Source organism: Rattus norvegicus, chromosome X (genome assembly GCF_021556685.1).
Source record: "Rattus norvegicus strain SHRSP/BbbUtx chromosome X, alternate assembly SHRSP_T2T, whole genome shotgun sequence".
Lineage (NCBI taxonomy): Eukaryota > Metazoa > Chordata > Mammalia > Rodentia > Muridae > Rattus > Rattus norvegicus.
In genome coordinates this window covers 12,400,004-12,416,442 of record NC_141554.1, presented here as the reverse complement: position 1 = coordinate 12,416,442, position 16,439 = coordinate 12,400,004, and the positions used below count along the sequence as shown (strand labels likewise).

The window sequence follows — 16,439 nt, the reverse complement described above, 5'->3', positions numbered from 1 at the left end:
GAAGAATTAAGTTTTGTTTTCCCACTGTTCTTGTATTAGGGCAGTAGACTGCACTCTTCCCCTTTTTTGTGTGTACAACACTGGTATTGAACCTAGGGCCTGGTATATGGTAGCCAAATATTTAATATGTTTTTCTATGGGTAATTTTAATATAGAGTTTCACTAATTTACTCAGTATCAAAATTGGCTTTAAATGTTACTGCTTTAGATTCCTGAGTAGCTGCAATTGCAGGACTATATATACTACCAGGCCCAGCTGGATTACTTTCCCTCCCTGTGACTTCTCTCCCTCCCTCCCTTCTTTTCTTTCTTTTCCTTTACTTTTCTTTCCTTTCCTTTCCTTTTCTTTCCTCTCCTTTCCTTTCCTTCCCTTTCGCTTTCTTCCTCTCTCTCTCTCTCTCTCTCTCTCTCTCTCTCTCTCTCTCTCTCTCTCTCTCCTTTTCTTTCTTTCTTGAGGCAGGTTCTCATGTAGCCAGACTGGAGTCCAACTTGTTATGTAAATGGGGCTAGCTTTTAACTCCTGATCCTGTTGCTTCCATCACCTAAATGCTAGGATCACAGGTATATACCACTATATCAGACTTTGTGCTTTGTTCTTGATGATGAAAACCTTGAAGATATATAACCTCCACTTTGCATTTGACTCTAAGAGCCCCAAAACCAGAGGTGCTAATTAACCAGCACTGTGTTTATAATAACCATCACCTTTTATAAACTACACATTAGAACTATTACTTAGGACATAACCCCGCATGTTTGATTTCCTCAGCTAAATAAAATTGTTGCAGTATTTGTCTACATGATTATTGTATTCCTAACTTGAAATTTGACAGAAATTTGAGGTCAAAGCCATACAAAATCATCTGATTAATAATTTAATTTTTACCAGCTCTGGGTAATTTTTAAAAAATATTATACAAGTCTGAACTTGCAGATCATTGCATAAACCTAAAAATTAACCAAAACCATGAATTTTGAATCATTATTGAAAGTGCCATCCCAAGCAAAATTATGATTTTTATCCCATAAGTTTGAATAGTTCAAATTTCAGTATTTAATTAATTTAATTTTCAATATTAAGACACAAATGATGGATTTTATTGTGAGACTTCATCCATACTTTGTTTTTTGCAAACTCCTCTTCCATTGTTTGTCCCCATCCTCCAGTACCCTTCCTGCTGGCCCCTTAAATAATATGCAGCTGCCTATGAAACTCCACCCTGCCTTAACATACTCTGCATCTTTGCATCTCAGAACATTCTCTAATAGCAGTCCTAAAAGAGTTTCTGATGATAATTGAGGAACACTTTAATTCAGGGCTGAGGAGAAAAAGAAATGCTCCCTTTCAGCCTTAACCTATCTATTTGATCTCTCTAGAACAAAATAAATATAATTTTTAACCATTTTAATGAGGAAGTAGTTTCATCACATTTTAGTTCATTTGGATTAGGACTGGAGAATAAATCTAGAGCTTTTCTGTATAATACTAATCAAATGCTTTACTATTGAGCTGTGTACCTACCCACCCCTTGAATTTTTTTTAAGATTTCTGTTTCTATTAATAGTGTAAGTAAGGATTTCATCTCACAATTCAATTCTTAAAAATGTAAGTGCAGTTAGTATTATTGACACAATAAACAGAATCTATTTGACTAAGGGAGCAGATAGATTATAGTTGAGTTTCACTGAGTTACTTTATTGAAGGGCAGTATCTTATAAGTTCCCAAGAAAGCAGAGATAGAGATAGAGGCACCGGTACAAAAGGTTTATTGGGGTGAAATTTAGGGATTACTGCCTTTGTGGAAGGGACCAGTTGGAGAATTGTATGTCAGTACTCAGCCAGCCATGGAAGTTTGGAAGCTGAAATGGTCCTTCACAGTCAAACTGAGACAAGGGAATGGACACCTCAATCACTGAGTGTCAATTGCCTCTTAGGAAAGGCAGGGTATTGACAGAGGGATTTATTTGCTGCTGAGTATAATTACCCAGAGAAGGTTTTATCTGTGAGATGAGGGTGCCAATTACTGGTTCTCAAGTGTGTTTGGTAGGGAGTGAGGGATGTACCGTGGTATCTATGATAGGCATATATTAATAGTGGGCCAGCTTTTATTGAGTGCCATTGCTGGGATAGTCATCTAATACAGTCTTAATATGTATATCATCTAATTTTCTATAATATCAAATATGGTGTTAATTTTTAGAAGCAAAATATTGATCAAGGGGTTGGTTATCTGTTAGTTAGGAGCTCACCGGCTACAGAGTTTTAGAAGCAGAGAGAGCCAAAGATAGGGTGACATTTGCCCTAGGAAAAGGGGAGGGCTGGGAGAGTTCATTAATGCTGAATAGGTGGTAATGTACATTTAGCTTGACTGTAACTGAACATTCAAATATGCCTTCATTTTCCAGCTTCATACTTGCCCGGAAAGCTGATCGACTTGCTAAACTACATAAAGACATAAGGTAAACAATTTATACCTAAACCCTATACGTTCTGTTTGTTGCACCAACAATAGTACAATAGCAGCAAGAAGAGCACAATATTTTACAAATATTCTTAGCCTTAAGAATCCAATTTTATAATACTTTGTGATAGTCTTCTTGGTCAAAATAAATGTCTCTGTACATATATTGATTTAATTTTACATATTTGTGTTCATGTTATGTGGTTAAGAGGTAGGGTTTTCTTAGAATACTTAGCTATGTAGAGCCCCCGGAGCTTAATCACTTCTCTTAAGCACCCCCACACTTCTGCCTCTGAATACTTACTTCACCAATATGATCACTGTGGTAATAAAGTTCTAATATGGAAAAAACTTGGGGTGTGTGTGTGTGTGTGTGTGTGTGTGTGTGTGTGTGTGTGTGTGTAGGTGTGTGTAGGCTCATGCATATCATAACACATGAATGGGGAACAGAGAACAATTTGTGTCATCAATTTTCTTCTACCTTGAAATGGGTTTCAGGTATTGAATCCAAGTCATTAGGACTGTATAGCAAGTACCTTACCACTGAACCTAGCCCTAACATAGGAATTTTGGAGGGATGCATACATTCAAATCATAGCAACCAACATGTGGCAAAGTTAAGAGTAGCAGATAACACATCCTTTTTTTTTATTATACCACACTAAGCCTGACATTTTCTTTTGGATTTTCTGTCTTTCCTTTCTATTAATAATAAAATAAATAGCAGACTAGAGGTGGACATTTGATTATGATTCCACACACTGGCTAAACTCTAAAGTTCCTGTAAGACAAAACGTTTACTGAAAATATCAGTAATAAGACCAGTGTTTTTCAAAACTGACTGTGTCTATCTCCCAAAAGGTATTTGGAAAGTCTATTTTCTTGAGGTTTATAGAATATGATTCAGTAGGTCTGTAGTAGAGACTGAGGATTTATACATTTAACCACCTGCTCAGGTGATTTTGATGAATAGACAGATTTACATATTGTATCAATAAAAGAGATACAACAACATGATGATTTGCATGGTACCCCTTTTGGTTATAATTTAAAATATATTCTATTAATTTTTGAACCAAAGTAATCTAAATGTACTGCTCTGAGTGGGGAATGTATGTCAGTGGTAAAGCATATATTTTTCATGTATTCCATCCCTGTTACTCATACAAAAAGTTTTTTTTTTTTAGTATAGCATCATTGCCATCTATATATCTTCTAAAAGTTTTAATTTTAATGAGGAAAGGGAATGGAAAGGTAGTTTTCTGGTGTACTTGAGAAAACTTGGCTTTGGCTCATTTAATAATATGAAATGCAGTAAATCACATGTTTTATTATGTTTTTCTTATTTATGATTAAAAGTAAAACTATATAAAGGTTCATTTTTAAGTTTAGCTCTACTAAAGATTTTATTATATGTCCAGAAAAAAAGTTAAATACATTAAGCATTTTAGAATATCAATTGGCATTTATCTTAGAGTATTTTGTTGCCATGAAGAGACACCATGACCAACGAGCAACTGGGAGAAAGGGTTTATTTGGCGTACACTCCATAACACTGCTCCTCATCAAAGGAAGTTATGACAGGAACTCAAGTAGGGTAGAACCCTGGAGGTAGGAACTGCTGCAGAGGCCATGGAGGAGTACTGCTTAGCGGCATGCTCTGCACAGCTTGCTCCCATGGCTTGCTCAGCTTGCTTTTTTATAGAACCCTGGACCACAAGCCCAGGAATGGCACCACCCACCATGGGCTGGGTCCTTCCCCATTGATCACTGGTTGAGAAAATGCCTTATAGTGGAATTTCATGGAGGTATTTCCTCAGCCGAGGCTCCTTCCTCTCTGATGACTCTAGCTTGTGTCAAGTTGACACAGAACCAGGCACTACAGAAATATTCTTCTCTTGGCAATATTCTTAATTGACTACAAATGTCTGAATTACTCCTTGGAAGCATTTGTAACCTGCCATCTTTTTGTGACATAGTAAAGAGAATGCCATACTGGACTGAGCATAAAATTTGAGTCAACACATACTGAGCATCTACTATAGATAAACACTATAACAAAAGTTAGCCTGCCTATTACTTAACTGAATGGTAGTGAAGGAACTTGCAGCTAGCTCACTGAGCTCTGGCTTCATCTTTTCAATGGAGAATTTGATTAGACAGAAAGCAAGTAGACAGTAGTGTTGAGACTTCTTTCTATATGTTAGAGCCTTTAATCAAGCATTTTCTAACTGTCCTAGAATTATCATATCCACTTTATATTATGTGACATTATTCATGAGTGACAGTTGTCCCCTTTAAAGCCTTGCATACAATAGGTCACATTTATAATCCTAATCTTCTTGACTTAACTTTTTGAACTTATGTGATAGTTCTAAGAGTTATAGCAATAGTGTATGCATGACAATAGCAAGAGTGATAAGCTTTACATTTTCTTCTACACTATTTAGAGAAAGTGGAATTATGTTTTTAAAATATTTTCTGGTGAAATTGGCAATATAAACTTGTATATTTTCATATTTGTTTTTTTATTACTACTAAGCTTGATCGTTGTATACTCACACATGCATACTTTTAACCATTTGTCTCATCTAGTCTTAATGCTTGTTTTATGGATTTGAATTACCTCTTTTACCTCACATAGAAAATTTTGTGATTGCTCATTAGCCTTTAACAAATATTTCAGAGCCATCTTAACATGTTTAATCTACCTAAACACTGAAATGAATAAGTGTAAATAGTATGTATTCAATAGTTGAAATAGACCCATTCATTTAGTAGATGGATATTTTAAATTTTTCACCAGGAATAGTGAGCTTAATCTGTATCTTCTTTCAAGAAGAGATTAGGCAGGAATGGTAAAATATGCTTACATATAATCCCAGTGTTCACGAGACTGAGACAAAGAAACCAAGTTTGAAACCACCCTCATGTGCATAGCAGTTCCAGGCTCTACATAGTGAGATCTTGTCTATTTTAAAAAGGAAAATTCTTTTGATTCCTCATTAAATTACCATGTTGAGGCATATGCTGTTAATCAGCATATAAAATTCACTAAATCATATAAGGTGAATCCACGGATTAATTGAATATTTGTTTTATCGTTATAGAAGGCCACTAAATTTCATTTTTCTTTAAAGAAATCATTATCAAGTACCCTAGAATGGAACGCCTTTATTATATGTCCATCAATATGACTTCTTTAACATGTTTTTATTCTTCTCCGTAGGAAGAGGAAAATCTGTGAGCTGTATGCCAAAGTTCTGGGATCTCAAGAAGCATTATATGTAAGAACTCTCAGTCTCTAACAGGCTTTGCTCTGTTGTCTTAAATAATTAAAGCAAGTTCTGGTTTCATGGAAGCCTTAAGCAGAGAATAGAAAGGGGTGTGTTTATTTACAGGATCACTTTCAGCAATCCAAAGGCTTTAAAAACTAATGTTAGTACATGGAACATGTGATATGGCATTCCTTTGGGCTTTTTAAGTGCTCACTAAATATTGGCATTCAACTGTAGTAAGAGACCTAGAGCCACAATCATTATGTCATTGATCACAGAGATTAGGCTTCAGGACAGAGATCCTGTGCTTTTGACATTATCTAATGATTGCTGTAAAACAAAACCCCAGGTATGTCATCATGCATTGCTGAAGGCACCATGATAGATATTTGACACGCAAGACTTAATTTTTGCCCAAGTCAAAGGCATATTAGTTCACTTTCCCATAAAAAGACTTAATTTGTATCTCATTTGGCACTTTCACGGTTTGTACGTTGCTTCTAGAAGCAGTGAGGACAAATGTTTCTGAAGAGCCCACCAATTGCTGAGGACTTTTTCTGTGGATTACTGTGTGAACTGTGCAAATAATAAACATGTAGAATGTGGTAGGGAAGTGTTGAGAGACTCATGTTCTCCAGAGACTACTTTCATCTTAATTATTTTCTCTAAGGAGTATTTTCTTATGTAACCTTCCAGTTTAAGGAAGGTATTCTGAAAATATGCTTTGTGCTTCTCTTTTTCTTGTTGCCCTTCACCCTATCCTTGTGAGCAATACCTGTCTGTATAAACTGGAAAACAGTCCACTGTCTTAGACACTCTAGCGTTTTGGAGAATACCTTTCCAGAACTGATTGTTAGTAGGGTTTCCCGAAGACTTGTCTCTAATCTTTAGAATCTGTATGAACGAGAGTATCCTTTCTCCCAAGTATTGGGATATTTCATCTTTATTGTATGGTGTGTACTTTTTTTTTTCTTGCAATATTGGGAATCAAACTTGGAGGCCCTGGACATGCTAGGAAAGTGCACACAGCTTCATCTCCAGACTGGTTCCTTTCCTTCTTACTCCTCTCCTAGTCCTGCCTTTTCCCTTCTTTTTCCCTTTCTTCTTTATTTTCTGTGTGCTGGATCTCAGACTCAGGGCCTGGCACATGTGTACCACTGAGTTCCATCCCCACTTTATACTTTACATATAAACTCTTTGTTAATAAAATACATACAAGCCTTCACTGTTAGCAGGTAACAGTTCCATTTTTATTTTCTTTTGGAATTTTCTCTCCATTGCACTACAGCCAGTCCATTATGAAGAGAAGAACTGGTGTGAGGAGCAGTACTCCGGGGGCTGCTACACAGCCTACTTCCCTCCTGGTATCATGACCCAGTATGGAAGGTACTACCTAATCTCTGCATTAACTCATCCACGGCTGGCACACACTCAGGCAGTCTACATTCAATGAGAACTGTGGAAATGGGCAGTGTTAGTCTTTGTAATTCCCAGAAAAATAGTCAGCTTGGTAGATGTCCTCAGGAAAATGAATGTCAACACAGAGCAGTAGCAGTGTCTAGGCAGGATTGCAATTGTTGGCAGCATTTGTGACATGAGGACAACCACATTGTCTATCTGCCTTTGGAACTTTCCTCAACATTTAGTCTCACAGGGCTACCCTATACTCTGGTACTAGTATACACAGAAGGACACTGGCTGCATGTGTCCAATACATATGCCTTGTCAAAAGAGGAGCATCAGATATTCCTCTTCAGAGGGAAAAATTCTCAGCGTATGCAGCTAAGGTAGCAGGAGATAAGATCTACATGGCCTGGGAGTCTAGCTATACTTAGAAACACCTTGTTTCATGTGCATTATTGCTTTGCCTGATAGGTATAGGATCTAGGATCCCACTTGCTCAGTTTCAAGAAATAGAACACAAGAAGAAGCCTAAAATGATAGCCTTCTACTAGGCATTCACAGTTCCTTCATAATTCTTCCCATCTGGATATAGTTACTACTGTGACGGGGTGGGAGAGAAGTGGCTTCTTCAGCAAATGGTATACTATCTGGTCACATCGTACCTTTGTCAAGTTTCTAGAGGACAAAATCTAGAATGTTAGCATTGAGTTACATCCGTCCATAGAGAAAGAATCAGCACTCGTTTACCTGTACTTTTAAGAGCTTGTTATTCCTTAACAGAATCAAAAAGCTATTGTTAGTAATAACAAGACTGATCAATGGATCTAGTTCTGGAGTCTCAGGACAGGTCTAGATGATAGAAATAGAATCAATGGGTAATGAGGCACAAGATTCTTGCTCACTCTTAGCTAGTTTCCATAAATGCTTAGAGAAACTTACAGATTATATTATTTCAGGACTACTTACTCATATATTTCTTGGGGTTTTTCTTCTGTCAGAAATGGCAGTGTATGTATCTTCCTCCTTGCTGTTACAGTCTTTTTGATGTCCTAAAAAAATGCTTCAGGGCCCCAATCTGTAGATGTGTACTAACTTGAATAGAGGACAATATAATGAATAAAATGCGCTACAAATAGGAAATATAACTGTGAGATGTTACTGAAGATTTGAATTCATGGCTGACTAACTGGCTGAAAATAGTTCAGCATTCTCTTTAGTGATAAATAAACTTAGTCTGCTACCCCCAGGTTCAGATCCTTGTACATGGGCCCAGGAAACAAAGAGCTGCATTTTACTTTGGGATGAGATACACTGGCATTCCTTCCTTGATTAGTTTCCCTTACTTTTGTGGAGTAGATGAAGTTAGGGAGTAATTGGCTAGTTTCCCCTCAGCACCTTCCCATGTAACTGTGTGACCTTTTTTTCTTTGAAGGGTGATTCGCCAGCCAGTAGGTAGGATTTACTTTGCAGGCACAGAGACAGCAACACAGTGGAGTGGCTACATGGAAGGAGCAGTTGAAGCTGGAGAACGAGCAGCTAGAGAGGTAAGGAAGAAATCGAAGGTGTACTCCTTACTGGGAATTGAATGAAAGGCATCATGCATAAGAGAAATGGGCTATTCCAGTGACTATAACTCCAGTCCTGTGTAAGCATTTTGTTATCTCATCTTCCTGGTTCCTTATTTTATCTTTATATGGATATGCAGAAAGAAACTGGATATTAAACTGGATATTTGGGCTATTTCATTGACACAATTGTGCACATTTGTGGAGTATACAAATGTTTTGATGCCTGTGTGTAGTATTTAATCAAATCAAGATAATTAGCATCTTCTTCACATCAGACATGTATCATTTCTTTGAAATATTCAAATCCTTCCTTCTAGTAATTTGGAATTACATAGTAAATTTATATTATCTTTAGTGACCCTCTATTGCTATAGAATGTCAGAATTTTTTCCTCCAAATGAATTGTATTTTGATATTTATTATCCAGTCTCAGTAGTCTTATTCTCTGGTACCTTGATTAGCTTCAGGTACCCTCTGTTGTTTCCTCTACTCCCATAGGATTCACTTATTTGCCTTCTGCATAGAATGTATAGCATGTATTATTTGTCTTTCTAGGCATGGCAGGTTTCATTTATGGTTGTGTTGTCCTCTAAACTTGTCCATGTTGTCCTATTGATAGAATTTCATTCTTATTTAAAACTGAATAATGTTCCATTGTATGGAAATAACAAATTTTCTTTATCCATTCATGCATCTATTTCTTGACGCTGATAGTCTATATATGCATTTCTCTGCTGCCCACCTATGGGTTCATCAATGTTTAATAAGATTTTGAATCTGTCAAATGTATATAATGCCGCAGGATAATGCTGTCCTCACTTTCCTTTCAGGTGTTGAATGCTCTAGGAAAAGTCGCGAAGAAGGATATATGGGTTGAAGAACCCGAGTCCAAGGTAAGTTTGGCTACTCCATCTCTATTGGTCAACTATAGCACATAGAAATGGCACTACCCTTCACTATAGATACAACTGTCTTGGGATAGAAATATATACTACTACAGATAGGCTTGATTTTGTCTACTATAGCAAGAATTTCTATTAATAATCTATGTTCATCTATTTAGGATGTTCCAGCCATTGAAATTACCCACACCTTCTTAGAGAGGAACCTGCCTTCCGTGCCTGGTCTGCTCAAGATCACTGGTGTTTCCACTTCTGTGGCTCTTCTCTGCTTTGTATTGTACAAGATTAAGAAGCTCCCATGCTGAAGTTTCACCCTCAGGCCTCCTGCACGATCATCGCATGTGAAAGAAAGTGTGGATAAATTACAGCCTATGGTTTGGGCCATTTAAGTGCACTTGATTTAACCCTCATCAGTTTAATTTCAGTCTTTGTAAAGTGATAACAATCCAAAGAATCACCTAGCTAATTTCCATAAGAACAAGTTTCATCCTGTTTGTTAGACTAATTTGTGTGGGTTGAGAGAATAAAATGTTGAGTGCTTAATTTCAAAAAGTGAAGTGCTTCTGAGGAATAATTTCTGGGTTCTTTTGTTTTCTTTTTGCCTTTAATGCAAAATAGCTAATTCAGAAATAAAACACTTGACTTACTGTGACTTTTGTGTAGCGTCCAAGGTGTACAGAGGAAAATAGTGGCTGAAGTGTTCCCTAGGTATCCTCACTGACTAGCTCCATGTGATACACACTACCCTTGGCACTTTCTTTTCTGGACTGTATCTAGACATGCATTGACCCTTGTCAGTAACATTCTGTGCTGATTTAAGGAAATTAGCATTATTTTAATATAGTCCATAGTTATCTGATCAGAGGATTAGATCTCTAAGTCTACCTGTGTCTTCAAGATGGTTATATTTTTCTGTTGGTTGATAGTATACCATTTTTTCTCAATTACCAAAGGACATATGAAATGTTCTCTATTGTTATTTGTTGATACAGTCAAATACAGAAATTAAATTTGGGCTCTGTGTGATAACATGACTTGCTTGAATTATTAGGTTTTATAGCAGACATTAAATTGGATGATTTTATATACCCAAACTATGGTCTCTATCTTAGGAGTGTTGTGGGTCCAGAATGATGTCTGTCTTTTCTCTTTCCCATCTGAAAAATTGTCAATTAAAAAAACTTTTCAAAGGTTTCAACCACAAAGCACTTCTTTTTCTAAAAAAAAAAAATGTAAACAAATTTTTTATTTAAGAAGAACTATGCCAGCATATGCTGGCCAATCCAAGTTTATTATGCTAGCTTTATCCTAAATATAAATTTAAGCCTCTAGATGCTCATGTGAGGACTTAAGTCCTTTAAAGTTTTGTGCATTCTAAGAGCAAATACCTAGATTCTGTACCCTACTCTATCTTATAATTCAAAATATTTTAACTAATTTAAAAGATTCAGTGATGTCTTAGATATTCTCCAGTCCATAAGGAGTCACCCCAATTCATATCAAACTGCAGTGAGTACTCTCAGCACTAATCTACCACAGTTGTATTAACTTAGTCCTGACTTAGCTTGAAATTTTAAATGCCTGAATTGGCAAGAGGTCTAAAAGTATTCAGATTGTTAACATTGAACTGTTGAATATTGAAAACCTCCTGAGTTTGCAGTTTACTCCCCTCTGCTTCTTAGAAAATCAATTCATCTATCTTAATGATATCAACCCTATTCAGCTACAGTTTGAGTATTAAAATGATTTCCAGTACAGATGTGCTTAGCCATGTAATGGGCGTTGAGAAACACTATATTTGAGGTTGTCTACGACTAACTTAACATGGATCTTTGAAACAAAGAAAAAGTCACTTCAAGACTTGATAATCCCCTTCATAGATCTGAAGGTCACTTTGCCTTTCTCCATAGTTAGGATGAGAATTGGTTTTTAAAAAGTACACCTTTTTGTCATAGCTGTTAAATATGGTCTCATATTACACTGAAAAAATTAAACTTTACTGAAGGAGTGTGAAATATGTTTTGTTTGATGGTTGTGAACTTGGTACCTAATGTTCCATGTCTAAAGTTGGCCCTAGAGCTACATATGGGCATATTCATATGTATATGATTGGCCACTGAAGTAAGATGTTGTCTGTGTGGTACAAAGTTTTGTTGTTCTTAATAAAATATAATACCACCCTTCATTCAGATAGGCTTCTCTGTTTTGGCTAATAGTTTATCAGAAGGTTCAAAGGGCTTATCATAGCCAGAAATCTACAGAGGATGAACTTTTAAAAAGCACTTGATATTGAGACTCCAAATTCTTAACATTGGGTTTAATCTTCATGTTATGACGGTTGACTGGGAGTAGATCAAATGCTTTAATACTAGGCCACAGGCGTGGATTCTGACAAGTTTTCTCACCTAACTACTCTATGATGCCTTGAGAAGATCATTTGGGTTCTCTGCCTCAATTTACCTATCTGTGGAAAGACAGTCTTGTGCTTGATATCTTGTAGGGATTTTCTTCATCACGACATTATGTGATTAATACATACTGTTGCCAGCACTATTTCCCATCACTTTTTGGACTTCCTAGGAATAGACTGAGATGCTGGGTCAGAGCAGGAAGTTAGCTAGAGACAGCATCCTAAAGAGGATTAGGAAGGCAGGTTTGTGCAGAGGACAGTCAGCATGCAATGCAGTTGCAACTGAAAACTCAGTACATTTGAATGGGAAGGTGGAAAGGTTGTTAAGACATGCCCCCCATCAAGGCAAGATCTAGGTTTTAGTCCTTCTATCAGCTACTCTCTGGATGGGAGTGTGACTACAGACAAGACAGGTCCAGGAACAATTCATAGTAAGAATCTACAACTGTCATTCTCAAGTCCTAATGAGAAATTGAGATCAGCCTGTCTTCCTGGTAGCTGGGGGGATCCAGGATACACGATGGTATCTAACTACAGAACACGGAAAATGGCTTTGTCAAGTATAAACCATTGTGGACTTGAACTTTGTATAGAGTGGCACTATCTCAATGAACATGTCCTTATTAAAGAGAAAGCTTTATTTCTGCATTATTTTTTTTATAAAGGAAACACCAAGTTTAAAAGGAACTCTGAAAATGACTTAAAAGGAGAACCCTACCTACACATTACTAACAAAAAATAAAAGGGAATAATATATGCTTACAGCTGGCCTCAGTAGGAGAGGAAATGTCTACCCTTGCAAAGACTTGAAGTGCTAGGGTTGGGGATACCCAGAGGGGCTCTCACTAGTTCAGAGAAGAAGGGTAATATGGAGAAGGGATTATGGAAGGGCGTTACCGGGAGTGGGGCAGTGAGCAGGATGTAAAAATCAGTAAGTAAAAAATAAAATTAAATTAAAAATTTAAATAAAACATAGTTTTCTTTAATTAGCTAAAAGTAAATAGCAAGCACAAGATCTTATAGAGAAATAAAGACTAGATGACCTAGGACTTGTGTGTCTTTCTGAAAAGTACAAATTCTTTTTGATAACTGCAGGCCAATTGAAGGTGCTGATAAAGGTTTGCTGGTCATTACTAAATTGTCCTCAGGTCCCTGCTTTTTTTAAAAAATAAATCCATTTTATATCCTTTTTATGTCAAATTGTTTTGGGATGCTTCTCATTCTTTGAGGAAGGAGTCACAATACTAGCAACCATTGAGTAAAATTACCAGGAGTGGGTAAAAGAAGGTCAAACAACAGCAAACCAGATAACATCAAAAGTCCTCTTTAGTGACAGCCCTAGCAACCCCTCCTGTTCATATGTCCTGCCCATACATGTATATCCACATAGCCATGTCATGGCTACCAAGAGCAATGCCAGACACTCTATAGAACCACCACCTTTCTCACAGTCTTTGATCTGTGCTGACTGATACAATTCTAATAAACAGGACAACAATGCAAAATAGGTTAAATCTAAAACTAATGCTGTTCATAGTACACAGAAGAATCCATAAACAGTCCCTAGACAGAAGAACCTGGTGAGTCCTCGAAAGAAGGATGAGAACAAAGGAAAGCACTATGTATCAGCAACAGTTTTTTCCCCTCTCACATGGGGCTTTTGTTCCCTTTGGCAAGGCCATTTTTTCCTAGCCTAAAGATAAAGCAGGGCTCAAATGATAACTGTATGTGTTTGTTTGAATCAAAGTGATTGATTTAAACCAAAGTCAAGTTTCTGAAGGTAGCTTTGGAGGCCTCATACCAAAACTTTGGCTAGAGGATGCTTCTAGACCTCCGTTAAGTCATATATAAGCATTTTGTCCAACTCCTTTACAGTCACACCTCTGTGAATAAGCTTTTCCTACTAATGATCCTCAAATATTTCCCATGAACCACTTAAATTCATGAATGGAGTGGGGAAGAATGGAGTGTGGTATGCTGGGAGAAGGGAGTGCTGATTGATGACGAAAGGAGAATGGGAGAGATGCTTAAAGATCACGGAACAGACACTAACAAGAACACTAACGAGTCTATAACAAAAATTTGGAATCATTTTTTATTAAAACATTCCTAGGCAGATATGTACAATGCTTACTTTGCAGTAATGGTGAAATAATGCAGGCCAGATCATAGATACTCTCCATCAACCTTTTAGAATAGAAATAGACGGGACCTTGAATTTCTTAAAATCACTCAACATAATAATCAACACCTGTGTGCTAGGTTAGCCACTGTGGTATTAAGTAGTGAACCAGGCAAGCATGGCCTGCCTCATGGTGCACACATGTAATTAGAGATGCCAAGTAATCCGTTAACTGAGGCTCTGTTCAGTACTCCAGAAAGGACAGGGTACTACTAATGGAGGGTAAGGGATATTATTCCTTTCTTTCCTTCTCCTTCTCCTCATCTTCCTCCTCCTCCTCTTCTTCTTCTTGTCATAGTCTGCCTCCTCCCTCTCCTCTCTTCCTCCCCATTTTCTTAAAATAACTCATCTTCAAAAGAAGTGACTCCCTATCTCCCAGGCCCTGTGCTAAAGAGATGGTGTAAATTTCTTTTAAGAGAGTGCCATCTACTGGCCAAATTCTGTTCCTTTCTGATGGAAATTCCGAAGCGTCAGAACCATTATGATTGGAAAAGAAAACAAAACAAAACCCCCAAAAAACAAACAAATAAAAAACAAAAAACAAAAAAACCAACAAACAAGAGTGCAAGAGTGTTACCTGTACATACCAGTGGTGGCTTTTTTCTTTTTTAGTCGTGGCATTCATCTGTATGTTTCTATCTGGTAGCCAAAGCCCTTTCTTTCCCTTATTCTTTGACAAAGACATTTTTTTTTTCTGTTAGAACTGCTTAGTTCTCTGACTCTGTTGTGTCTTCTGAATAATAAGCAAGAAAGAAAACTCATGGGCAATAAATAGTAGTGGGACAGAAAGAGCAAGGGAGAAAAAAAATCTTTAAAAGCTGCGTTAGCCTAGAGTATGGAAAATTAGGGAGGAAAGGAAGTTTGGCAAGGGTTTTATGGTAGAGACAGAGATCTATGTGACTTTTGTAGTTTGGAAACAAGAATTGTGTTTATTTTAGACACTTTATTATTCTGGGACCACTTTAGATTTCTTTAAGGTACCTTAGATTATTTTGGGCTGTGAAAATTCAGGAAACAAACAGCTAATAGTATTTGGCATCTCAAGCAGAAGCCATATCCCCCAGGGGTTTCACTTAAGGGAACCTATATGGAGCTAAACAGAAAGGACCCTCAATAAGATCAGAAATCCAGACTGGTAAACTGTATTCTTGGCCAAACCCACACTAAAGATGTATATCAGTGACCTTAGTTTACGTTTTTAAATGTATAGAGATGATCATTTTGCCCAATGTATATGTTCATCTTCTATCATATACCCTTATATGATTACATAACACAGCAGATAATAGGGTAGGCAGATATGTAATTTCTCAGTGTCCTTAAGGAGGCAGCTAGCCGAGAATGGGCCCAGAATCTAGATTGTGTTGAGAAAGCCTGAGTATATATGCTAGGTAGGTTCATCCAGGGATGAGGCAAATTCACAGGCCAAGGGGAGTTAATGAGAAAAAAATCACCCGTTCTCACAAGCAGCCTGACTGCCTCTGCTGTGACAGCCACTTTATGGGCTTCATCAAGTGTTCTATTGTCACTGTAACAAACGACCACAAACTTGGTAGCTTAACATAACACAAGTTTATTATCTTATGGTTCTGCAAATTCAAAATGAGTCTTACAGAGTTAAATTGAGATGCTGACAGTTAATAGTTCCTTCTGGAGGCTCCAAGATACAATCTGCTTCTTGCTCAGGCTTGTGGTTCCATTTTTTCCAATGCAGGGCCCTCTCTTCATTTTGCTCCTCCTGTCTTAGAAGAGTCCTTGTGATTACGCTGGTCCTATCAGGATAGTCTCTCTATTTTAAGATCCTTAATTACATATCACACTATCACACACACACACACACACACACACACACACACACTTCTGATTTCTAGCAATTTCTCAGTTTGTTCTTTTACATTAAAAATGGCTGAGACCTGGCACCCTGAGGTACAGCATATTCTGCCTTCCTAAGTACAGTACCGCCCTCCAATTTGGGACCTTTAATAAACTGAGAGACAAGAAACGTTTGCACACTGATGACAGTAACTGAATTCCTTTCAGACTGCACATGACTGCAGAGCCCCAAACAAGAGCATGTACATGTACACTGTGCAAAAATGTTAGAGAAGGGGCCAAGCAATCAAATTGAAGTTTATCAGACACACAGCACCTGGACAGGGCGTGGTGGTGGGGTGGAGTGGGACTTTACAGCAACAGAGGAGGTTAATGTGTGTGTGTGTGTGTGTGTGTGTGT

The 16,439-nt window shown here is 37.3% G+C and overlaps 1 protein-coding gene across 1 annotated transcript in view; it reads left to right on the top strand.

Annotated features, from left to right (window-relative positions):
- Maoa (monoamine oxidase A) overlaps positions 1-10,421 on the top strand; it is a 66,192-nt gene extending 55,771 nt beyond the window's left edge. Inside the window, exons 10-15 of the mRNA NM_033653.1 lie at positions 2,407-2,460; positions 5,692-5,749; positions 7,029-7,126; positions 8,577-8,688; positions 9,543-9,605; positions 9,776-10,421. Coding sequence (NP_387502.1) covers positions 2,407-2,460; positions 5,692-5,749; positions 7,029-7,126; positions 8,577-8,688; positions 9,543-9,605; positions 9,776-9,919 — 529 coding nt within the window. The 3' untranslated portion in view covers positions 9,920-10,421. The remainder of the gene's footprint in view (positions 1-2,406; positions 2,461-5,691; positions 5,750-7,028; positions 7,127-8,576; positions 8,689-9,542; positions 9,606-9,775) is intronic.
- Positions 10,422-16,439: the final 6,018 nt, after the last annotated feature.